Source organism: Dreissena polymorpha, chromosome 4, assembly GCF_020536995.1.
Source record: "Dreissena polymorpha isolate Duluth1 chromosome 4, UMN_Dpol_1.0, whole genome shotgun sequence".
Lineage (NCBI taxonomy): Eukaryota > Metazoa > Mollusca > Bivalvia > Myida > Dreissenidae > Dreissena > Dreissena polymorpha.
The window spans coordinates 116,099,251-116,125,729 of NC_068358.1; the positions used below are offsets into that span (position 1 = coordinate 116,099,251).

General features: G+C 35.2%; 2 protein-coding genes and 1 long non-coding RNA gene across 9 annotated transcripts in view; 2 read left to right on the plus strand and 1 right to left on the minus strand.

Annotated features, from left to right (window-relative positions):
* Positions 1 to 10,263, minus strand: part of LOC127879417 (GRB2-associated-binding protein 1-like) — a 57,140-nt gene extending 46,877 nt beyond the window's left edge. For 4 of the 5 annotated variants that reach the window (XR_008049049.1, XR_008049050.1, XR_008049051.1 and 1 more), the window contains exon 1: positions 10,020 to 10,263. Coding sequence is in view for 2 of the 5 variants with exons in the window: in XM_052426226.1 (XP_052282186.1) it covers positions 10,020 to 10,106 (87 nt within the window). In the remaining 3 variants the exon portion in view is untranslated. The remainder of the gene's footprint in view (positions 1 to 10,019) is intronic. The other variant, XM_052426227.1, reaches the window with a different exon arrangement.
* On the plus strand, positions 4,704 to 8,910 carry LOC127879443 (uncharacterized). The gene is made up of 2 exons (XR_008049099.1): positions 4,704 to 4,782; positions 8,822 to 8,910. It is a non-coding gene; the product is annotated as an uncharacterized LOC127879443 (long non-coding RNA).
* A 71-nt stretch (positions 10,264 to 10,334) lies between the features above and the next one.
* Positions 10,335 to 26,479, plus strand: part of LOC127879412 (calpain-15-like) — a 31,020-nt gene continuing 14,875 nt past the window's right edge. The window contains exons 1-6 of one of the 3 annotated variants that reach the window (XM_052426218.1): positions 10,335 to 10,482; positions 13,981 to 16,512; positions 17,283 to 17,488; positions 19,762 to 19,945; positions 21,238 to 21,382; positions 23,283 to 23,355. In XM_052426218.1, the coding sequence (XP_052282178.1) occupies positions 14,710 to 16,512; positions 17,283 to 17,488; positions 19,762 to 19,945; positions 21,238 to 21,382; positions 23,283 to 23,355 (2,411 nt within the window). In that variant the 5' untranslated portion in view covers positions 10,335 to 10,482; positions 13,981 to 14,709. The remainder of the gene's footprint in view (positions 10,483 to 13,980; positions 16,513 to 17,282; positions 17,489 to 19,761; positions 19,946 to 21,237; positions 21,383 to 23,282; positions 23,356 to 26,479) is intronic. The other 2 variants (XM_052426220.1, XM_052426219.1) reach the window with 2 other exon arrangements.

Genomic DNA, 26,479 nt, shown 5'->3' on the forward strand with positions numbered 1-26,479 from the left:
GAATGATTATAAAGGGTTTTATCAAATTTAGTATTTCCCTAATCAGTGGACTTTTCGTGTGGAAAAAAAGGCTAATGAATTTATTTTCCCAATTTCATGAAAATGCCTGTAAAATTCCCAATTCCAAAGCCATGGGCTATCTTCCCAAAAAGTGGAAATAAAAACCTGTTATAAAACAAGTTTCACTGTGAAAATTTAATGTATTTATTGACATTTCAAATATAATTTGCTGTTTAATAATGTGCTCTACACAGGGCAAGGTGGAGTACTCTGAGGGGGCAGGGTGGGACTTATGGGCGCCAGGATGCTGCACCATTCGGCCTAGCTGGAGCAATGTTTCTTTTTAATTAAAAGTAAGTTGCTAGTGATATCAAATAACAGTGTATGTTACTCTTTAAAATCATAAAAAGCCAACGAAAAACATTGTATGTGTCTGTATTTACAGGAATATTGACAAAAGAACTGAGGAGCTGCGCCATGAGCGCATGATACGCCCGTCGTTCGCCAATGAAGTAGTAAGGTAATAAATAACCCTTTGAATCATTTTTTTACTTCAGTTGGCAGAAGACAGCTGGAATATTTGTCAAAAAAATATGTTCAACTCACCCATTTGAGTATGTGTGTATGGAATTCCAATGTTCCAGTCAAATCTCATCCAGTTGAATATGTGAATACTTGATAATTTAACATTGTAACATGGTAAATCCGATATGGTAGGACAGTCAATGAAATCACGAAATTTTGACGAACAAAGTCGCATAACTCTGGAACGACAATTCAGAATTCCATCAAAAATGAAAGGGGATCAGGGTTTATGAATATTAAGATTGTGTTAAAATTTGAAAAAAATCCATCGAAGGATATTTGAGCTACGGTAGGACATTCAATGAAATCACGAAATTTTGACGAACAAAGTCCCATAACTCTGGAACAACAATTCAGAATTCCGTCAAAAACGAAAGGGGATCAGGGTTTATCAATATTAAGATTGTGTTGAAATTTGAAAAAAATCCATCGAAGGATATTTGAGCTACGGTAGGACATTCAATGAAATCACGAAATTTTGACGAACAAAGTCCCATAACTCTGGAACAACAATTCAGAATTCCGTCAAAAACGAAAGGGGATCAGGGTTTATCAATATTAAGATTGTGTTGAAATTTGAAAAAAATCCATCGAAGGATATTTGAGCTACGGTAGGACATTCAATGAAATCACGAAATTTTGACGAACAAAGTCCCATAACTCTGGAACGACAATTCAGAATTCCGTCAAAAACGAAAGGGGATCAGGGTTTATCAATATTAAGATTGTGTTGAAATTTGAAAAAAATCCATCGAAGGATATTTGAGCTACAGTAGGACATTCAATGAAATCACGAAATTTTGACGAACAAAGTCCCATAACTCTGGAACGACAATTCAGAATTCCGTCAAAAACGAAAGGGGATCAGGGTTTATCAATATTAAGATTGTGTTTAAATTTGAAGAAAATCTGTCAAAGGATATTTGACGTAGCGTACGACATTAACAGACGGACGGACGGACAGACGGACGGACGGACAGACGCGGGGTATACCATAATACGTCCCGTCATAGACGGGCGTATAAAAATGGCAAAAGGGTGGGACATTTTACAAGGAAGGGCCATACAAATGGAAGGGGACCACCATGCCATGCCACATTAGATACATCTTTTATAGTTTTAATGATACACAATAATATTTAAGTATTTTATAATTTAATATTTAAGTATTTAAAACACATAAGTATATACACAATGACTGTGTTAAAATAATCATTTTAATTGTTGAATAGTTTTTATACCTGAAGTATGTACTGGCATACTTTAATATAAAAGATGAACAGCATGAACTTGTAGGTTCATATACACCAAATGGGTTTTAAACAACTGTCATTAATATACAAGTCATGCTATCTTTTTACGTTTGATTATATGATACTGTTTAAAGGGGAAATAAAGCCATCTTTAACTATAAGATTGATTGATTAGAATAGTTTCAGTGTTATCTTCAATGAAATTTCAGAGGTCCACTTCATGGAAGGATCTTAATTTTGTATGACTTGAATGTAATCTTGATACATCAAGACAACACGTACCATATATGGAAATCATGTATACTAAAATCTCCAAGAATAGTTTAACAATTGAACCTCTCAGTAATTTTAAATTTTTAAGATAATGATAATAATATATGTTACACTACTTATTTAATTATTTAAGTATGTGACAACAGGGTTACTATGGTGTCAAGGACAATAACAAGCTCAAGGGTCAACGTGTAATTTGTAAAAGACATCTACACACATTGAAGAAGTTAGGCTATCTTTTAAACAAAATAATCATTATCTACAACATATTGCAACATGTCAGACATTACAATTATTGAAGCATTTTGTTGTTGATTGCAGAGTGGAGGCTTAGGCCAAAATAAACAAGGGCTGTTTGTAAAACATGCATGCCCCCCATATGGGCTGTCCGTTGTACTGGCAGCCATTGTGTGAGTATGACTTTTGTCACTGTGACCTCGACCTTTGACCTAGTGACCTGAAAATCAATAGGGGTCATCTGCAAGTCACGATCAATGTACCTAAGAAGTGTCATGATCCTAGGCAAAAGCGTTCTTGAGTTATCATCTGAAAATCATTTTACTATTTCGGGTCACCGTGACCTTGACCTTTGACCTTGTGACCTCAAAATCAATAGGGGTCATCTGCGAGTCATGATCAATCTCCCTATGAAGTTTCATGATCCTAGGCATATGCGTTCTTGAGTTATCATCCAAAAATCATTTTACTATTTCGGGTCACCGTGACCTTGACCTTTGACCTAGTGACCTGAAAATCAATAGGGGTCATCTGCGAGTCATGATCAATCTACCTATAAAGTTTCATGATCCTAGGCATATGCGTTCTTTAATTATCATCCGAAAGTCATTTTACTATTTCGGGTCACCGTGACCTTTACCTTTGACCTAGTGACCTCAAAATCAATATGGGTCATCTGCGAGTCATGATCAATCTACCCATGAAGTTTCATGATCCTAGGCGTATGCGTTCTTGAGTTATCATCCGGGAACTATTTTACTATTTCGGGTCACCGTGACCTTGACCTTTGACCTAGTGACCTCGAAATCAATAGGGGTCATCTGCGAGTCATGATCAATAAACCCATGAAGTTTCATTATCCTAGGCGTATGCGTTCTTGAGTTATCATCCGGAAACCATTTTACTATTTCAGGTCACCGTGACCTTGACCTTTGACCTAGTGACCTAAAAATAAATAGGGGTCATCTGCAAGTCATGATCAATGTACCTATGAAGTTTCATGATCCTAGGCCCAAGCGTTCTTGAGTTATCGTCTGACAACCACCTGGTGGACCGACCGACCGACATGAGCAAAGCAATATACCCCCTCTTCTTCGAAGGTGGGCATAAAAATAGGTCCATTTCTGGTCTCCTTGGGAAAAAAACAGGGTCGGTAGGTAGCGATTTTATTTATTTTTTTAGGGGGGGGGGGGGGGTACTAAGTACTAACATGGAAGGCTATTAAAGCTTTTAATAAGAAATACATGTATATATATATATGCGTTGTTTGCTTGATATTACATCTTATTTGAACCAAAATGAAAAAAAAAAATATTTTTTTTTTTTTGGCGACCCCAATAAAATGTTGAGGGTCGGCGCCGATTCGGGATCCATGGTCGGGCGACCCGAAACGGACCTTTTTTTTTTTGCCTTAAAAAATAAACAGAACTATTTTGCTTAAATATTTTCAAGAAATCCAAGTCCTATATAAACTTTTACTTTTATTCAAAGCAAAGACAATACATTCTTCAAGCCCTTTGTTTTCATCTTAATATTAAGATCAGTCTTTCATTGTATAATAGTCCAGACTCAAGAACTCAAGTGTTCAGTGAAAACATAATGCAATAATTGTGACCTTACCAATGGAATAATCGTGACCTTACCAAGACAAAAGAATGCCACTTATGGAAATACAACATATTATGACGTTATAATGCCTCATATTATTAACATGCATTTAGATGAAATGTTTTTGATAACTGTTTATTTGTTTACATAATATGGCAGCATTTACACAAAGTGAACATACACATGTATACATAAACTGGCTTAATAATAATATAAACTGGAAATCAGTAAACTGGCTTAATGTTATTATTATAATTATCATACATGCCATACGTCCCGATCTCGGCGGGACAGTCCCGCTTTTGGGCCCTTTGTCCCGCTGTCCCGCCATGAGACGATTTGTCCCGACATTCGTAAAAAACGATGTAAGGTGTATAGGTTCCCAATAAAATTCGCTATTCAAGCTCTGTTTCCCTAACACTTAACACCGCTAATCCCTTTATTGCCCCCAATTAACAATCCGATTCTACTTATCGTGTGTACCAGTGTTGTTTATGACACCTTATCAGCGAATTATCGGCTAATTATTGATTTCATCAGGCATTCACACCATGGTGGTCTTCAAGATAGTGGTCGCTTATTGCTATCGATAGTTTTATTATAATGAAATAAATGTTGAAAATGTGTTTATTTTGTATTTGTTTGAAACGGTTTACAAAACAATTGTTTTGTAATATTAACGCTACGTCATAAATGAGTCTTTTACATTCAATATTTAGTTCCAATATAGCAGGATATTCCGAATGTGCAATATACCAAAATCGCAACAAACAGTCCAATAAGTGATACCCATCCTGTCTAGTGTAATTGTAATAAAAACAACGAGGTGCTCTGCATGACAGTTTGACCCTACTCCAATTAAGCTAAAAACATTGAGGTGCTATGCATGACAGTTTGACCCTACTCCAATTAAGCCGCGACAATTGACAAGTAACAAACTGCGCATGGACACATGCTTAAAAAAACATCGCAACAAACAGTAAAAGAGTTACCCATATTGTCTTGTGTTATTGTAATAAAAACAACGTGTTGTTATTCATGACAGTTTGACACTACCCCAATACAGCGCCTGACAATTCACAATTCAGTTTAATCTGTGTATATAGGAAGAAAACAAAATACGGAAATGTGTACGGCCGCGCATTCCGTGTGTAACTGATGTAACTGTTCGGTAGATAGTGTACTGTAACCCGTACTTTCAGTCAACTGGATAGCCTCCCCTGCGTTAATGTTTGCCATTTAAATTAATATAATGAGTATTGTTGTCGTAATGTTGTAGATTTTGTACTCTTAAACAGATGAATATTATCTTCGTTGTTTGCTATTGTCTTATTTAATAAAACTGTTATTGTTATGTTTTAGATTTCATGCTTCATATCAGATGTTTTATGTCTTGAATAAAAGTATCAAGAGTTTTTGTTAGTACTATACTGACTATAGTAAAGGTGGAATGATAGATCGTTTTAGGTGTCCTGCTTTTTGGTCAAATGTCCTGACAATTTTTTATGGAATGTCCCGCTTTGGACCTAAAAAATTATGGCATGTATGATAATTATGCAATTCAATGATAATTTAATTTGTAATGGCCATAACTTGTGATTATACTGGATACTCTGATCAAATTATTGCTGGTTGTATCTCAAACTGCAGTATTAATGTGCATCAATACTGTGATATTGTTGAAAACTTTTCAAATGATCAATATCAGATAAAGAAGCAATGTGTCCAACTGATTTATAAGAGATTGCCTTGACCTTGATGTACTTGATCTCACTTTGCGGTAAGTACATGTATACTATCCTAAAGACAGTGTCACTACCAGAAATTTTCCACCAATGATTGCAATTTACACAAATAAAGGGGTATATAGATATATAAAATGTTTTCTAATGTATTTAAGACATTTATAAATAAAAAAAGCAATTCATACAAACTGACCATCAAAATTAAATTGGAAATGTTAATTATGTACATCTTTGTTAATAAAAGCAAGTGTTATGTTATGTTAATTACGAATAAAAAAAACTTTAATAAAAGACAAGAAAATCATGAAAATTTTGAGTTTTATAAAATTTCAAATAATTCTCTTTTGTAAAATTGATAACTCATCCATGTACAAATGACATGTACAGTAATGTGAAATTAATCCCAATTATTTGGTGCAGATTTGTTTATACCACATATAGACAAACACAATGTTCTGTTGTGCAACAATACGTGTAAACCAGTCATGGAGGCATAAGCTTTGCTGTTCCAAATTGCATGGAAGTAAACAACATTTGATTTATGATACATGTACCATTTCATGATGGATGGTCAAGTATTTTTTACTTTAAGTTCCTTGTTTGTATTCATGTGTTTAATTATAAGATTAAGAAAATTAAAATTGTCTATACACTTTCATTCAGTAAGGTGAATCTTTCACAAACATAATGACACAACATGATCATGTACATCTATTGGATTTTTGGAAAAAACTTCATAAGCAACAAAAATATTGAATTTTATTTTCTGATATGAGCACATTGCATCAGTACAGCAACATTAAGACAATGTTCAAAACTTCAAATATTACTATCATGCTTATAACTTACAAGTTATACAAATAACTGCATGATAAATCTTTCCAAATATAGGCATTTTAAAAAATGCGTAGTATTTTATAATTGTAATTGTTCTGTAATCTTGACAATTGTGGTGAAACTAGTTTGTTTAATTTTGATGTGATATTTTTATTCATTTAATTTGTCTATAACCTTAATTTAAGAGGTTTGGTGCTATGAATAATATTTTCAATATTAATATCTAGTAGTTGAGTGGCTTACTGGCTGATAACAGGGGAAAACCAATAATCTATAACACCAAATCTGTCATACACCTTAAATATTATCAAATTGTGAGGACATGAATTGGAATTTAAATTGATGTTTATTATTATAACTATATTTTCATTGAAAGTGCCTTTGTTTAATGACGCTTTTAATATTTATCTAATTCAATGAATTGTGATTAAGTGACAATTCATATTAAGTTTTGTTATTTATTCATCAGATATTGCAACTTTACAAAAGACAATTATTATTGCATGTTTATATATGCTGTACATGTATGTTCTAAGGTGAAAGGTGCTTTGTATAAATGGTTACACATATCTACATAATCGTCCAGTTCCTTAAAATATGCAACAAAATTTACTTACAAAATTAAAACTGTTTTTTATTATAATTCATTAATAATATTGCACTAATCAATAAGATGTCAATTAGAAAAAATATTACATTTTTAATGATGTATGAGTGTTTTTTTTTCGTTCAAATTTGGGGCCTGTAGGGGGACCAATTCTCAATTTAAAAAAACATATATATTTTATCAAAAAGGGATCCCAAACTTCCCAATTAAAGTTAGAAAAAAATACAAATAAATCTCAACATTTTGTTCATCTCCCATCCAGCTCAATAAGTTAAACATTAGTAAATTTATTAACATCAATTTTATTCTCAATTTTTAAGCATTTATTAATAAAGACAGCAAAATTAATTTCTCAATTTAAGCCCAAACAATGTGATTTTTCCCAATCTAAAGCGACTCGGTCAAATTCCCAAAATGGTGAAAAAAAAACACTGTGTATGCAATTTGTATTTACATGCATTACTTATTAAAATTATTTAAAAAATACAACATTTGCACACTTTACACTTGAACTTTCTTTTTTGTGGCTTATAAATAATTAACAAGAGCACCACATAACGGGTGCCACGCTCGGCTGCGAAAGCTTGTCAGAATTTTTTTAAGAGGTCACCGTGACCTTGACCTTTGACCTAGTGACCCAAAAAGGGGTGTGGCGTGTAGAACTCATCAAGGTGCATCTACATAGGAAGTTTCAAAGTTGCAGGTGGAAGGACTTTGATTTTAAAGCCAATGTTAAAAACCTATACAAACCTTGACACGAACGGCGGACATGACGAGCTGGCTATGACAATACCTCGGGTTTTCTCTGAAAACAGCTGAGCTAAAATTGAAGTTACTTTTTATCATAAAAAACCTGTTGTTTTTTACTTGAATGCTACTCAATCAAGAAAGTTGTGGAACAACATCACTGGTGTGTATGCGCTCCTTTGACTACAGCATGAGTGAAATTCTCAAGCCAAATGATGTTTACAAATTAAATGAAAAGGATATTGTATCATTAAAATACTTAGCTAAAGGAATATCTGGTTTCTACATGGGGTAATGCATTAAGAGTGTTAATTCACCATAAAATAAAATATCTTTTTATTAACATTATTTATATATTATAACATACATGCCATACGTCCCGATCTCGGCGGGACAGTCCCGCTTTTGGGCCCTTTGTCCCGCCGTCCCGCCATGAGACGATTTGTCCCGACATTCGTAAAAAACGATGTAAGGTGTATAGGTTCCCAATAAAATTCGCTATTCAAGCTCTGTTTCGCTAACACTTAACACCGCTAATCCCTTTATTGCCCCCAATTAACAATCCGATTCTACTTATCGTGTGTACCAGTGTTGTTTATGACACCTTATCAGCAATTTATCGGCTAATTATTGATTTCATCAGGCATTCACACCATGGTGGTCTTCAAGACAGTGGTCGCTTATTGCTATCGATAGTTTTATTATAATGAAATAAATGTTGAAAATGTGTTTATTTTGTATTTGTTTGAAACGGTTTACAAAACAATTGTTTTGTAAAATTAACGCTACGTCATAAATGAGTCTTTTACATTCAATGTTTAGTTCCAATATAGCGGGATATTTCGAATGTGCAATATACCAAAATCGCAACAAACAGTCCAATAAGTAATACCCATCCTGTCTAGTGTAATTGTAATAAAAACAACGAGGTGCTATGCATGACAGTTTGACCCTACTCCAATTAAGCTAAAAACAACGAGGTGCTATGCATGACAGTTTGACCCTACTCCAATTAAGCCGCGACAATTGACAAGTAACAAACTGCGCATGGACACATGCTTAAAAACAACGTGTTGTTATTGATGACAGTTTGACACTACGCCAATACAGCGCCTGACAATTCACAATTCAGTTTAATCTGTGTATATAAGAAGAAAACAAAATACGGAAATGTGTACGGCCGCGCATTCCGTGTGTAACTTATGTAACTGTTCGGTAGATAGTGTACTGTAACCCGTCAACTGGATAGCCTCCCCTGCGTTAATGTTTGCCATTGAAATTGATATAATGAGTATTGTTGTCGTAATGTTCTAGATTTTGTACTCTTAAACAGATGAATATTATCTTCGTTGTTTGCTATTGTCTTATTAAATAACACTGTTATTGTTATGTTTTAGATTTTATGCTTCATATCAGATGTTTTATGTCTTGAATAAAAGTATCAAGAGTTTTTGTTAGTACTATACTGACTATAGTAAAGGTGGAATGATAGATCGTTTTAGGTGTCCTGCTTTTTGGTCAAATGTCCTGACAATTTTTTATGGAATGTCCCGCTTTGGACCTAAAAAATTATGGCATGTATGATTATAATCTCAGTGTTTTTTGCTTTCACAATCTGGTCCAGTATTCCGCTCCATTCCGAATGGAAATTTTTTTTTTCCCAAATGGGACCTTAAAATTCCCAATTGAAGGTTTTACGACAATTGTGTTTTGTTTTTGGATCTAATATTTTTGTTCATCTCCATCTAGCTATTTAAGTTCAACCTTAGTAGATATATTACTGATAACACATTCATTCTGAATTTTGATGCATTTTTAAGCAAAACAACAACAACAATAATTTCCCAAATAAAGTCAAAACACGGTGAGGTTTCCCAATCCAAAGAGACCTGGCCCCTGGCTAAAACGGTGAAAAAAACACATAATCTTGTGTTCTCAAACATTATATGCATGGTTTCCTATGAGTCTGCATCTGCATACTGATCACCACCGATAAGAACTGCTGCAGCTGCAATGTGACCATAAAATGGTGCACCTACACAGGGATATACTACTGCAAGTAACGTGTTTAATTATAAATATAACTTGGGTACAAACAACACACATAATTATAGGTAAACAACTTACAGCCCTAAATATTTTCCAAGGCCCTGTCAGTTTCTTCTCTGGTGGAGATTTAATCATCCAACCCGAATATACCACGTGATGATTCATTTTTTTCTTTCTTCAGGTCGCACCACACTCCACATTTATATGCAATTAAAACATCACCTTTTCTGTTTTTAAACCACTTGAAATGTTGTTTTTTGTTTTAACAAACAAGGTTCTTTTTTAATCCCGGAAGTACGTAAAGTCTGACATAAATGAGACGAGACGTGGTATTGGTTGTCTTGGCTATACCGTGACCATTCAAACAGCGTGTTATTTGATGTAAATGTCAAAGGTTACACAAATGGCTGTAAATAATGTGTCGAAATAAAACAACGATCTCTTTATTTATAGATCTTTGTATACAATTAAGAACAATTTTTGGAACTTCATAAGTACACGTTACATTTTAATTTACATATCATTTAAAAAGTAAAATAAGGTATGTCATCAATGAAATCGTCTAAAGATACTGTGTTTGGTTGTCAAATGTTTTTGCTTATGAAGTTATGTTGGTGCTAATATTCAGAGGTACCCGGTAATACATTCCATACTAGTAAGCGAGTAATTTCTGGACAGTATTTGCCAGATGTTTTGAAATATTCCTATTAGTAAACTCTTTTTGAATTATGTCATTCGCTTAAAAACTTCTAGATTATTCAGTCAGCAAAACTAACTTTTTTGTCTTCATAGCCATTGTGGCTTTGAAACTTTTAAAATGTTATAGCCAGAGCAAATGTTTCATATTCAGAAAAAGCCGGTGCACACGGGTATCGATCTTAATCACACTGTCACGGTTATTTTGTAATTTCAAAGCTATTAATAACACACATTCAACAGTTTTACTTAATTTATAAAAACCCTTGGCCTCAAACTATTATTTCATTTATGGGCGTAGATTGCAAGTTCAGTTTACCAAAAGTATTGCGATATTTTAAATAAGCAAGCCGGACTTTACACTCTATAGCTTGATTGGTCATTGTCGGTTCGGATACTACTTTCATATACCCCGGGTACTCTTAACTTCTTAAGTATACATACATTGTACATGTACCCCGGGTACGGTAAATTTACTTAAATATACCCGGGAATTTTAATGCTTAATCAGTCACAGTTGGTATGTCACGGACCTCATCAAACGCTTTTCTGAAGTCTACAATGGCTGGGTTGTTGTTTTCCTTTGTCTAGGGACTTAAGGAGTTTGTCTGACAAGGTTAAGAGTGGGGTTTCTCAACACCGTCACCATCTGAATTGATGCTGCCAGTCGGTTAAGATGTTGTTCCTGTCCAGGTGTCACATGTTACTGACAATAATGTGCTCACGCATCTTTCAGCATATACAAGTGGGTGGCAGTTGCTTGCTTTGTACCTGTCCTCCTTCTTGAATATTGCAAACACTGTGGAAGTCTTCTATATATCTGTGATAAAGCACTTCTGCTACACTACGCAATCCCAGTCCATGATTTTTGCCTAATTCGCTGAGTCACGGTGGACAGTTTGATTTTTTAGTAGAAAATCACAGAGTTTTCACATGATTCGTCTCTCTGCCGTTGCGCGAGTGCAAGATAATCTTAGCGGTGATACCCTGCAATTTTGTGATGATTTGCCGCGATTGGCTGTGATTGCAGTGGATATCGGTGACATCGGTCATTCGCCAATTCATGCATACACATGTATACACCTATTTGTAACTGTATACATACCGCTTTTCTAATGTTCACATTTATCTGATAATCCAATATAATAACAACATCACTTACGAAAAAATAATCTTTAAATTTCCATTTTTCAGAAATGTAAAGAGTACACTGGATTATAGGACACAGCTTTCATTGGACGAGCGAATTTAAATTTAGATTGAATGCAATACGATCATGTACAAAAAATGTTTTATTGCATCATACACAGTCATGTAAAAAGCATGCTTCGCATGGACTTACTGATAACGGGTAACAATGAAAGTAAATAACTGCTAATAGTTACACTGCGTTCGCATTTAAATAAATTGTCTGGATTATTTCATTTATTTTTCTTGCAGGTACTTCTCTGATAGGGAATACATGTAATAAACACTGACTCGCAAGTTTTTCACACCTTTATTGACATTACACAACAGATTTACAATTATTTGCTGTCGAAGGTCATTTAACCTCTAAGCAATTAAAATTGGTTAAACGGACGGATAAAGCAATGAAGCTGTGATCGTTGCCATCTTTGTCCCGGCTTGCCAAAAATTTCGAATTTCCTGAAACAGATAATAAATAATTAAAGCATAATTCTACTTTTCCGTAGTCAACAACAATGCATGAAAGGAAGGAGTATTATAGCTCATGGGCCAATATTATACATAGCAACAACAAAAAGCTTTATTATTGCAATGTATAATGTTAGTGTATAAATTATGTTACATGTAAGTGTAACTGTCAACGCAAATTAAGATAAAACGGTGAATCACGGTTGTTTGCGGTAATTCGCACTGATTGCCTTACAGCGAGAAACATTGCATGATGGTCTCTGTGGAATCACCGAGACATCACCCAAATTTTCTTGTCGCTCAGAATCACGCGATTTGTCACGTTGCATCGATCGCGATGATACTAGATGTATGCAAAAATAACGGGTCCCGTAGTGTATATATGGCAGAGATAAAATGGGGTCCAGTTGCCAGTCCTTTTAGGAACCTTGCTGGGAGCATGTCTTACTTACTCTATATCCCCTGCCAAAGGCGGTGCGGTGGGATATACAATTGGCGTTGTTCGTCGGTCTGTCAGTACACCCGTGTGTCACAAAAAATTTGAGGGCTATATCTAAAAAATTCATTGAATTATATAGGGAAAATTTTTAGTATATTGTGACCTTCAGCATGAAACTTCATGGGTGTGTATAAATCAAATGGGAAGAAGTGCAAAGCACAAGAACCATAACTCTGCTCATTTTTAACCTAGAGTTATTGCCTTTTGTTTTTCTATTATGTAACCTTTCAAGGCTTTATCTCAGATATGTTACAATATTTCAACATAAGACTTATGAATGCATAGATATCAATGAGGAGAATTGCAATTCATAAAAAAAATACCCTACACTTAAAGGCCCCTTTTCACAGATTTTGGCAAATATTGAAGTTTGTCATTAAATGCTTTATATTGATAAATGGATCTAAAAAGCTCAAGTAAAAAGACAAGAATAAAATTAAAGAAAAAAAAGAAGTAACCCTCAACTTGGCTCGAACCACTGCCCCTGGAGTAAAAGTCTAACGCTTAGACCACTTGGGCATCTGTGCTCATACAATTAGTGATATATTTTAAAATTTATATAAGCAATCCTCGTAGTGTCACAAAGTATAACCACAACAACAGAACTTTTCAAATTATTAAATCATTTCGCAATGCAACACTTTATAATTTTCAGGTTTTTAAATCATCAACAGACTCATATAATGGATATTTTAGAGCATGGTAAATGTTTAGTATTACTGTTTCCTAAAAAATTACTTATCTACAACGAAAATGTGCGAATCTGAAACTATTTTTTCAATGTCAATTTACCAAAACGTGAAAAGGCCCCTTTGAGCCGTTGAATTCAGAAATGGATTTCAGTGTTATAAATGGAATTTCTATCCCTTAGCTTGTATTGTAATTTGTATAGTGAAAACAGAATTTTTGTAAGAATTTGTATGGGTATATACATTTAATAAACTAAAATGTTCAATCCTATTTCAGAAGCACCACATACAATATATTATAATACATGAAAGATTACTGTTGATGGGTCACAATTTATATGAGTTTTCAATGTCTATTTACATTGTTATTTTTTTTAACCCTAAATGATTTAACTTTTAAAAGGTAAATAAAATGCATTTTTTTAGTTATTTTCAATTGACTATTATGTAACAGAGCTTATAAACATTAAACACCTGTAATTTAACATATTTATTTCAGTTAAGCTGCAGTGATAAGGTCCTGATTGAGAATGCCCAATAGATCTCCACTAGGAAGTGAAAACATATCAGAGATACATAATTTATATTTATTGTACTTGACAAAAACAAGTACAATATTGGATTTCATTATTATTATTTTTGATAAGAGTGTAGCCTGTTCTGGAACCATTGGCATTCCCTTCCATTGCCACCCTATGCTCAGCAAATCAGAGCAGTGAAGCTGTGGTAGGGAAGTTTTCCTGGTAGCAAAGTGGAGGATCATCGGATTATATCAGGGTGTATTGTGAGTTTTGTGGGGCAAGAACTGTACCTTGCACAGATAAATTAGCTTTAAATCAGTGTTGCACGAATAAGATGTAACAGAAATTTTCCTATAATGTTAATGTTAAGGTACATTTAACAGATTGTGTTTACATCAGAATTTTATCTGTTCATAAGATTTAAACATGTACATGTATACATTTTTTGAAAATGAATGCCTGAGGAAGAAAATCTAATATTTGTCTTTCTGCTGGATTGTAAATAAAACTCAAGTTATCTGTGGGATTAATAATGAGTGTTATTGCAAACAAAACACGTTTTTAAAAAAATGACAGTGAAAATTAGGTTTATTTTAACGTAATATCTGCACACAATAGAACACGCTAGTATTTAAATCGGTACAAAAAAGAGCAGGCAGGTAAACAGTAGCTTAATCATTATCAAAGATAGAGCATTGTTCTCGAGGATGGATTCAACAGTAACATGGAGCTGTGCAAGATGCACATTTATAAACTCAAGGTGCATTTCAAATTGTGAGATCTGTCAGAATGATAGACCGCTGTCACCTGAGGATGCACCAAAACTGTTTAAGGGCTTTATTGGTCAAGATGCAAATGAGGATGCTAAAGAGAAGGGAGCAGAAGCTGTCATTGTTGGTGATGAAAAGGAAAGTAAAAGTGATCGCAATTCTGCAGATATGAAAAAAGCAGATGGTGAAACAAAACCTGGAAAAGAAAACAAAATTGTTGAAAATAATTCAGGGGAAAAAGTTGATTTGTCCAGGGCAAAAGGGAAAGGCACAAATGGGAAATCAGACTTGCGCGAAAAGCAAAATAAGAAAGTGAAAACTGGAGATAATAATACAGGAAAAAAATTGCCATTTGGAAAATTGCCTGCAAGAGTGCCGAATTTTAATAATGGGCATAAAGGCAATGGAAAGGTTGCTAGTGCTAAACACAGTGATAAAGAGGACCAGTTAAATAAAGTAGAAAAACCTTCAACTAATAAGATTGATGTACCGAAAGATTCCAACAGTGCTGTAGCTGAGAAAAAAGATAATGAATTGAATGGGACAGATGAAAAGTGCTGGATATGCCCAAATAAAATTTGCAATGCAGAGAACGAGCACTATTTTGATAACTGCAAAATCTGTCATTGGCTAAAAGATGCTGATATCAAACCTAATGTCAATATGAATGCAGATAATCCCAAACAATCCAGCACTGAATTGAAAAATAATGTTAGTGAAAACAATTTGATGGAAGTGGAGAAATGGTCTTGTGTTAGATGTACATTTTTCAATGAACCATTGTTCGTGAAGTGTAGCATATGTGAGACACCAAGAGTCACCAATATTCCCAAACCTGAGGATATTCCATTAGATATTGACTACTCCAAGCTCGAGCCAGTTAAAACATCGGCTGTGAAGAGACATTCTGATGGACAGGGTGAAGAAAAGGCAAATGATACTGCAAAAGATCCAAATAAAAAGAAGTCAGGAGAGATCACAGAAGATAAATTGCCTGTGAAAATGAAGAAGCCAGATAATGTTCCTCAAAGGCCTCCAAAGTTGTCAAAACCGGGTGATTTGAAAAAGCCGGCCATTCCCAAAAGACAACCAATTGTCAACAAGGTACATTCAAAGACCAAAAAGCCGGATGCCACGGAAAAAGAAAAAGAAATTACAGAAAAGATGTTTTGGTTGTGTAAGAATTGTAATTATAAGAACGAAAATAGCATTTCTGTATGTAAGATATGCAAGAAAAATAAGCCAGTTGATTGGAATTGCTCAAAATGCACACTTATTAACAAGGATGTTGACCAAAAATGTGTTGCATGTGACACTCCAAGAAGTAGGTCTGCTAGTAATGGAAGTAACAAGAGAAAAGCTGAAACAAATGAAAAGGAGCAAATTCAGCCGAATAAGGGGGGAAATGGTAATAATAAAGCAGTTGACAAGGAGAAAAAGAGAGATGTAAAAAAAGGAGATAAAGAAATGAAAATTGATTTGAAAAAGGCAGCCTTGCATTCTCATAATGGACATCAGTGTACCGTGTGCACATACATAAACAAGACAACCACTGGCAACTGCATGATGTGTGGAAGCGACTTGATGCAGATATCTCCCAACCAGATTGTCTCCATGGGAACGTTGCGTCCCAAGCGGCGTATGGACAGGCAGAAGTCAGTGCTTGTCAGCGATATCAGGAAGAGTGAGGATGACGAGGCATTGGAGTTGTGGCAGCACATAAAAGTGTTCTGTCTGCAGGTTGGTATTTTGTGTGTGTCCCTGTAGGTTAATGATTTCCCCAATTCCCCAATCTAAGGTCTCAAACATAACAATAATTAATTTTTTTGCAAATTTCGGTATTTAGTTATTTTTCCTATTCAGCTCTAAAATTTGAAACTTTTAATAACAGGTATATTGAAAACACTTAATTTCTAAATTTTAAAGTATTTGTTAGCAAAAATAATAAAAAGGACACCAATTTCCCAATTTTAATCAAAATGACACAAGTTTCCCTGTAAAATTTCTTGGCTTGTCTCTGAGTTAAGAAGTGGAGATATCTATTTGCCTTTGTCCATCTGTTGGATTTTTGTGTCCGGCGTTCCTCAGAAAGCCTTTCAGTTAAAGAGATTACACTTTACAAGGGTGTGGACAAAGAGATTACACTTTACAAGGGTGTGGACATTTAAATAATTTACTGGTCCACAGACAAATTGCTTCATATATATATATACATGTATATATATTTTGGCATAACACAGCTCATATTTTGTCTTCCTTGCAACACAGCAGTCCCAGTGTGGGTGCTCATGCGTGCAGTGTTCTTGATTCAGAATTTTCCATGAAAAATATTTTCACAGTAGATTTCAAATAAATGAACTGCATAGAACACAGCCAATTGTAAACTATTAGAAAGTACATGTGAATCTTTTTACCATAAAATAGATTTTCTAAATTTTGAAATTCGTGTTTTCATTTACGTAATCACAAAGGGCCATACATTTAAATTGTAATGATTTATTTTTGGACAGCACAATGAGAAGTTTGTTGATGATTCCTTTCCGCCTATCTCCAAGTCGCTTTTCACAAGTGACTCAAGTGACCTAGCCCGACTAGTTGTGAAATGGCTGCGCTGCAATGAGATAGACTCCCACAAGTCTGAGAAAAAAGTCCCCTGGGTCGTGTACCGAACACCAATGCCTGATGACATCTCGCAGGGGCAGCTAGGGAATTGTTGGTAATAAACCCCATTTTGCTGTAGACCTTACCAATATTCTGCGTGTTATATACAATTTTGTAAGGTATATCAATATTGACTTGTATGAATAATGCATGGTAATTTTACATCAGTTTTTTAGAATCGAGAACCAACATTCTGAGGATTTTGAGCCACAAAATTTGTGTGGAAAATGATAACGAAATTATTTTTACAGCTTTTTTGCCCTTCCTCTGAATCTAGAGGGGCAGTTGTTAGATTCTGGCATAAGTAACGGCACTTAGTAATCATAAACTGCTCAGTTATTTTAAGGGCATGCAGCAATATTCTGATGAGATGAATTAGCAGCTCTTATATTCTGAATATAAGAATAATCCTAAGTTTATATCAGGGTTATTTTATATCCACGTTTGCTTTGACATACACCTGTAACATGTATACCCTATATCCATTTCAGGTTTATCCATTATCCATGCCCACTTTGTCCTCGATCCATATAAGATTTAGCCTTCAGGTTTAGTAATTACCAATAATATGTTTAACCTATATTCATATAAGGCTTTAAGGGACCTTTTCATAGATTCTGGAATGTATTGAAGTTTGTAATAGAATGCTTGAAATTGTTAAATGTAAACATTTGGAAATAAATAGCTCATGTATAAAACAAGAGTACAATTATAGAAAAACAAAAAAGTTACCCTCAACTCGGCTTGAATCACTGATCCTTGGAGTAAAAGTCTGACACTTTAAACCACTCAGCCATCATTGATCATTATAGTGAGTGGTGTATTTTATACTTTATATAAGCAATTTTCGTAATATAATGATTATAAGTTAGTCTGATTTTTATTTTTTATTTTGTAAACTTACCAAAACGCGAAAAGGTCACTTTAATATTATCATAATCCATATCAAGTTTATCCTTTTCCTATAGAAGGTAAATCTTATATTTATACCAGGATTTTCCACCATCTATATCAGATTAATCCTGCATCAATATCAGGTGTATCTTATATCATGTTGACCATTTCCCATGTCAGGTTAATAACACAGCCATATCAGGTTTCTCCTTTACCCATTTCATATTTAACCTTTTTCATTATCGTTTTTTTCTATATCCATATTTGTTTTATACTTTATCCATATAAGGTTTATCTATCATCTATATCATGTTAATCCTTGATCCATATCAGATTTATTTCTCATCCATATTTAGGTTTATCCTATATCCACATCAGGTTTATCCTACATCCACATCGGGTTTATCCTACATCCACATCAGATTTATCCTACATCCACATCAGGTTTATCTTATATCCTCATCAGGTTAATCTTACATCCACATCAGGTTTATCTTCCATCCACATCAGGTTTATCTTACATTCCCATCAGGTTTATCTCTCATCCATATTTAGGTTTATCCTACATTCACATAAGGTTTATCCTACATCCACATCAGGTTTATCCTACATCCACATATGATTTATCCAACATCCTCATCAGGTCTATCTTACATCCTCATCAGGTTTATCTTACTACCCCATCAGATTTATTTCTCATTCATATTTAGGTTTATCCTACATTCACAGCAGGTTTATCCTAAATCCACATCCTGTTTTTCCTACATCCACATCAGGTTTATCCTACATCCACATCAGGTTTATCTTATATCCTCATCAGGTTAATCTTACATCCATATCAGGTTTATCCTAAATCCACATCAGGTTTATCCTACATCCACATCAGGTTTACCCTACATCCACATCAGGTTTATCCTAAATCCACATCCGGTTTGTCCTACATCCACATCAGGTTTGTCCTGCATCCACATCAGGTGGATCTTATATCCACATCAGGTTAATACTGTATTTGTATTATCTTTAGCATATATCCATATCAGGTTTATCCATAGAAATTTCATGTTCATTCAATTTGGTATCACGTTAAACCTGCACTATTGTAAATTTAATTTTATTTGTATCCATTATGCTTGAAAGGTATATCCAATATTGTTATCCATAGCGTGCAATATCCTCAATTATCAGGTTTTACTCTTTCAGTGCTTGAACCGAACTTTGAAGGCCTTTGCAAACAGTTTGGATCCAGATTAGATGCAACAGAACATGGCGTCTCATCAGGATCCAAACTGTTTGCTATTCTGATAGTACCGGTATTCTTTGAAAAAAATCGAAGAAAAGGCTAATTTTAGAAATTCAGCAGACAACATTTTAGCAGGCGCCAAATTTCCCAGCATGCAAAGAGTAAACATAGACTACTCATTATATCCATATCAGGTTTCTGAGTGCATTGGCAGTACTTGCTGAGCAGCCGGAGTTCATTCACAAGATCATCCCCACGAAGGAGTACTGTCAGGAAGGCATTTACCAGGTACGACTCTACAAGAATGGAGAGCAGCAGATTGTACTGGTGGACGACGTGCTGCCATGTGACATGCATTCCAGACTGATATTCTCACAGGTACAGATCTAAATATTAGTTGCCAGGCTATAGGAACATGGGGCTCTATGCATATGCATAGTGTTGTTTGGTATTAGCCTGTGCAGTCCACATAGGCTTATCATGGATGATACTTTTAAACTTCACTTGATTTTTGCGAAAAAGAGACTTACTATAAACAAAACATATCATAAAAGCTTAGTCATCAGTGTGAACTGCACAGGCTAATCTTGGCCTTTTTACTCACATGCAATAAGCCCTGTTTTCCCAAAGAGTGGCTTATATAAACAAATCATATGAGTCGTGTTCTGAGAAAACTGGGCATAATGCATGTGCGTAAAGTGTCGTCCCACGATTAGCCTGTGCAGTCTGCACAGGCTAATCAGGGACGACACTTTCCGCCTAAATTGGATTTTTGCTAAGAAGGGACTTCCTTTTAACGAAAAATGTCATAAAAGCGGAAAGTGTCATCCCTGATAGCCTGTGCGGACTGCACAGGCTAATCTGGGATGACACTTCATGCACCTGCATTAAGCCATGTTTTCTCAGAACACGACTGATATATTGAGATGTAAAACAACGCCTGATAAACTCTTCCCTGTACTGTGCTTGCAGAGAAATAAGGATGTTATTTAATTCAAATTTGTTATGTTGTATACATACATGATTAGTCCACTCCTTTTTCCAGTGATGTCAAGTATTCAGCACTAATTTGGTCAAATTAAATGCTTTTTATACACGAACATTTTAAAGTTAAGTGCTGTCCCTATAAATAAATTACTACAAGTAAAACATATTAAGATATATACCATGAAACACTACACAAGTATTTTCATTCTTAATTTTGATCACAAATGATACTGTATTATGAAATTCTACGCAAAGGATATCTAAATATATGTTGTGGAGACATTTATGACATCTTTTTTGTTCACAAGTTCTTCAAAAGAGCTTGAGTTTTGATTTTCATACTTGAATGTTAATTACACCAACCATCAACCATTATGTCAGAAAAAATTGTTTTCTGCTATGATGATTTTCATCATTCTATTGAGACATTATTCTGATTTCCATTGGTGACATTGTATTGTTTGTGATGAAATCTCTTACACAGTCATGAAATTAGCCTCTTCAGGGAAAAATGTTCGTAATGCATGTGCTCAAAGTGTCATCCTAGATTAGCCTGTGCAGTCTGAACTGTGTAGTCAGGGACTATACCTCTTTTATTGAATTTAGTCTTATTGTCTCAGAATGTTGCTCAAATTTGACGCTTTTTGGACCCCTTTTCTCACACTTCTCCACATCCCATGCAGGCCAGGAGGAAGCAGCTATGGGTGCCACTGATAGAGAAGGCCATGGCTAAGCTACATGGCTCCTATGAGGCTCTTATAGCTGGCAAGTGTATTGAGGGACTCTCTGTGCTCACTGGGCAGCCGTGCGCCACCATTGCTCTGCAGGGTGAGTAAGGGGACCTGTAAACCATCAATTTCCATAAAAGCGGAAAGTGTTGTCCCAGATTAGCATATGCAGTCTGCACAGGTTAATCAGGGACAACGCTTTTTGTCTACTTTGGATTTTTGTTTAGAACAAACCGTGAAACAAAAAATCCATAAAGTGGAATGTGTCATCCCTGATAAGCCTGTGGGGATTGCTCAAGCTAATCTGAGATGACACTTTGAGCTCATGCATTAAGCCCAGTTTTCCCTGAACACAGCTCATAAGTCTCTGGAATTAATAAATGTCTGTAGGGAAATCTTGACTTAAATTGTACTCTAGTGAACATTTCATATCACATTGTTTATATGAAATACAATGCTATCTGCTCTCGAAGGGATAAAGTATAAAACGTATTCATATACCAAAGCAGTGGCAATTGTCAACCTGGTTGTTCTTTCTGTTCATCGGAACATTTGTCAGTATGTATTTCTGAGAAACAAGTAGATTAAATTCTGTAACTATGTACAGTAGCACAGTGTTAACCCTTTCCCACTTAGAAGCAAAGTGAAAATGGCTATGTGCAAACAGCATAAAACATGAGCAGCCTGCGAGTAACTAGCAGTCTGTTCAGGTTTTATGTTGTTTGCTGTTCATCAGTATCTAAAAGTTGGAAATGAAGCATTTAAAACTTGAATCTAGTAAGAAAGGTATTTAATTTATTACATTTACCTTTCTAAGGGTCTACAAATGGGTAAACATGCATATCTAAGTGGTAAAGGGTTAATTGGAATTGAGATATTTTGTATTCAGATGTTTGATATGTCTTTTTTGTTTTCAGATGTTCATTTGTGTGGTACAATGTGCAATTACATAATTTTTCAGATGTTCATTTGTGTGGTACAATTTGTAATTACATAATTTTGAAACACTTATAAAGAATACTGTTTCATTGATGTTTTCATGATATTTGCGGATTTTAAGCTTACCTGTCACGAAGTTACATGGTGAGCTTATGTGACCGTGTGATGTCCGGCGTCCGTTGTGCGTGCGTGTGTGCGTGCGTGTGTCCGTCAACAATTTGTTTGTGTAGACAGTAGAGGTCACAGTTTTCATCCAATCTTTATGAAATTTGGTCAGAATGTTTATCTTGATGAAATCTGGGTTGGGATTGTGTTTGGGTCATCTGGGGTCAAAAACTAGGTCACTAGGTCAAATAATAGAAAAACTTTGTGTAGACAATAGAGGTCACAGTTTTCATCCAATCTTTATAAAATTTGGTCAGAATGTTTATCTTGATGAAATCTGGGTTGGGATTGTATTTGGGTCGTCTGGGGTCAAAATTTAGATCACTAGGTCAAATAATAGAAAAACCTTTTGTAGACAATAGAGGTCACAGTTTTCATCCAATCTTTATGAAATTTGGTCAGAATGTTTATCTTGATGAAATCTGGGTTGGGATTGTATTTAGGTCATCTGGGGTCAAAATCTAGGTCACTAGGCTAGTAGGTCAAATAATAGAAAAACCTTGTGTAGAAAATAGAGGTCACAGTTTTCATCAGATGTTTATGAAATTTGGCCAGAATGTTTATCTTAATAATATCTGATTTTGGATCGTATATGGGTCATCTGGGGTCAAAAATTAGGTCACCGGGCCAATTCTAGTAAAACCTTGAGTAGATGAAAGAGGCCACAGTTTTCATCATGTCTTAATGAAATTTTGTCAGAATGTATTAATTAATGAAATCTGCCTTGGGATTGTACATGGGTCTGATAGAATTTACGTTGATGTAGCAAGGTTAGTCAGGTGAGCGATTCAGGGCCATCATGGCCCTCTTGTTTGTTAGTCATGTTGTTTGTCATGTGCACTTAGTGAAATTGCTGTTTATGGACAGAAAACAATATCTACGTGTTCTGTTCACAGATAAAAAGAACAAGGACTACCGGCTTGATAAAGACTATTTGTGGGCACAGCTGCTCAGCTGTAGAGAATCCATGTAAGTGACCTTTTGTGTAAACATATTTATTTTCACCTGATTGTATGGAACGCGTCTGGCTTAGGCAGACAGACTGCAGAGGAATCAAACCTGTGGCCTCTTGGTTGCTCGGCAGACTTATGCAATGGTAAAAACTCATTTAAACTTTTTAAGTTCCTGATTCATGCAATATACAATGGTGTCATTGAATGGTTTAATGCTAACCATTTATCAAAGCAGATCAAAAAAAAAATAACAACTATTTTTATATTAACTTATATTAGGAATTGAGGCCATCTTTTTTATCTTTTGTTTTACTAAACTGCTGATGGGGAAAAAAGGTTTTGGAATAAAAAGATAATTGAGAAATAATTGTGTTATTTCCACTGCTTGAAATGTATGGACAATAATAATAAAATAAATTGTTTAAGATAGTTTTCACAAACAGCGTTAGCTAAATTTGCAAACCTGTTTCTAGTAAAACGAAATGCTGTTGTACAATGTAAAATCTGTCACATATGTTACATCACGATTTATGCATGGCATGTAGTGGTCCGTCTGTCTGTCCATCCAGCATTCCGTTTCCAGAGTTTTTATTCTTGATGCTTTGAGATATTTACCTGTTTTTGGTATGTGAGTCTACCTGCATGTCTTTCAAATAAAGATTGAGTTTTTAGCTCACCTGTTTGCTCAGGTGAACTTTTGTGACTGGTCTTTGGCCGTTGTATGTCCGTCCGTCCGTCTGTAAACATTTGCTCGTAAACACTCTAGAGGCCACATTTCTTGTCCTATCTTCATGAAACTAGGTCAGAAGCTTTGTCCCAATGAAATCTCGGCCGAGTTCGAAACTGGGTTGTGGCGGCTGAAAAACTAGGTCACTAGGTCAAAAAAAAGAAAAACCTTGTAAACACTGTAGAAGTCACATTTCATGCCTAATCTTTATGTTACTTTGTCAAAATGTTTGTCTTAATGATATCTTGGGTTGAGTTCAAAAGTGGTTCCGATCCATTGAAAAACATGGCCGCCAGTGGGCGGGGCAGTTTTCCTTATTTGGCTATAGAGAAACCTTGTAAACACTCTGGAAGTCACAATTTTTGCCCAATCATCATGAAAGTTGGTCAAAACATTGGTTCAATTGATGTCTCGGAGGAGTTCGAAAATGGTCGAGATCGGTGAAAAAACATGGCCGCCAATAGACGGGGCATTTTTCTCTATATGTATATAGTGGCAGTTTTCCCTATTTGGCTATAGAGAAACCTTGTAAACACTCTAGAAGTCACAATTTTTGCCCAATCATCATGAAAGTTGGTCAAAACATTGGTTTTATTGATATCTCGGACGAGTTTGAAAATGGTCAGGATTGGTGAAAAAACATGGCCGCCAGTGGGCGGGGCATTTTTCTCTATATGTATATAGTGAAAACATGTGAACACAGTAGAAGTCACATTTTTGGCCCAATTTTCATGAAATTTGCTGAGAACATTTGTTTCTTTGATACGAGAGTTGCGTTCAAAAATGGTTCCGGTCAGTTGAATAACATGGCTGCTGGTAGGGGGGCAGTTTTCTCATTATGCCCAACCCCCTCTCGAGGAAGAGGGGTTATATTGTCTTGCTCATGTCAGTCCGTCTGTCCTCCAGATGGTTTCCGGATGATAACTCAAGAGCGCTTATCTACTTCTACTTCTACTTCTACTCGATACTTCCTACAGTCAATTACTGACTATGACAGGAAGGCGTCTGTCGGGGGACAGAGAATGTTAAAAGTCACGTGTTAAAAATATATATACAGTATGTACATGGAAGTGATGTTAATTGACATACAAAATAAAATGGTGACGAACAATGTAATGTTATTACATTGACTACTGATAAAAGTATAAAAACAAGATACTTATATTTATTTCGGGACAGCGGCCAAGCCTGCAGTAAACTGACTGAGGCTGGTGCTGCTCTTGACGTTGTATGGCAGGCCATTCCAATACCTGATTGTCCTTGGGAAAAAAGAATTTTGATGATAAGTTGTTCTAGAGAAGGGTACCAAGAAGTTTAAATGTCTTGTTGTTGTAAGATGTTGGTGGTCTACATAGATTAGATGATGTTCAATGTTATAAAGTAGTGTCAAGGATGAGTTTATTCTTCTCTGTTCTAGAGTTTGCCAGTTTAGTGTCTTTATCATATGTGAAACGCTACTGGTGTAATGGTAGTCATTTAACACATAACGGGCTGCTGATCTTTGCACTCTTTCTATTTGATATGTTAGATTTTTCTGCCATGGATGCCAAATTGAGGAACAATATTCCAGTTGCGGTCTGACATATGTTTTGTATGCTGTTTCTTTTATTTGTTTGTTATTTGTTTTGACATTTCTCTTGATAAATTTTAATGTGTTAGTAGCTTTAGATGTTATGTTATTTATATGCGTTTTCCAGTTGAGATCATTGCTTATAGTTAGTCCGAGATATTTTGCTTTTTCTGTTGTTTTAAGTTCTATATTATGAAGTTTATAAGGGAAATTAATTATCTTTTTCTTTTTAGTTATTCTTATTACTTCACACTTATCAGGATTAAATTCCATGGACCAGTTATCTTCCCATTTTTCTAGTTTGTGTAGGTCATTTTGGAGTGTGTAACAATCATTTTCTTTATTAATGGTGAGGTAGACCACCGTATCATCGGCAAAGAGCCGTGCCCTACTTTTTAAGGAGTCTGGAAGGTCGTTAATGTAGGCTAGAAATAAGCAGGGCCCCAGTACGGACCCTTGGGGTACACCTGACATGACTGGGGCTGAGTTTGATTTTTGGCCTTCAACCACTACAGTTTGTGTTCGATGTTTTAGGAAAGAAGAAATCCAAGAAGTAGTGTTGCTGTTTACACCAAGTTTGAGAAGTTTGAATACTAAGAGTTCGTGGTCTACTTTATCGAAAGCTTTACTAAAATCCATTACTATTAGGTCAGTTTGTTTACCAGCTTCTAGGTTATCATAGATTTCTTGAGAAAAGGAGATTAATTGTGTTTCACAGCTATGTTTAGAACGGAATCCGTGTTGGAATGGATTAAGAAGATCGTTAGTGTCAAAATAATTCATGAGGTTTGAAACAATGATGTGTTCCATTAATTTTGAGGATAATACAAGTGAGGGAGATGG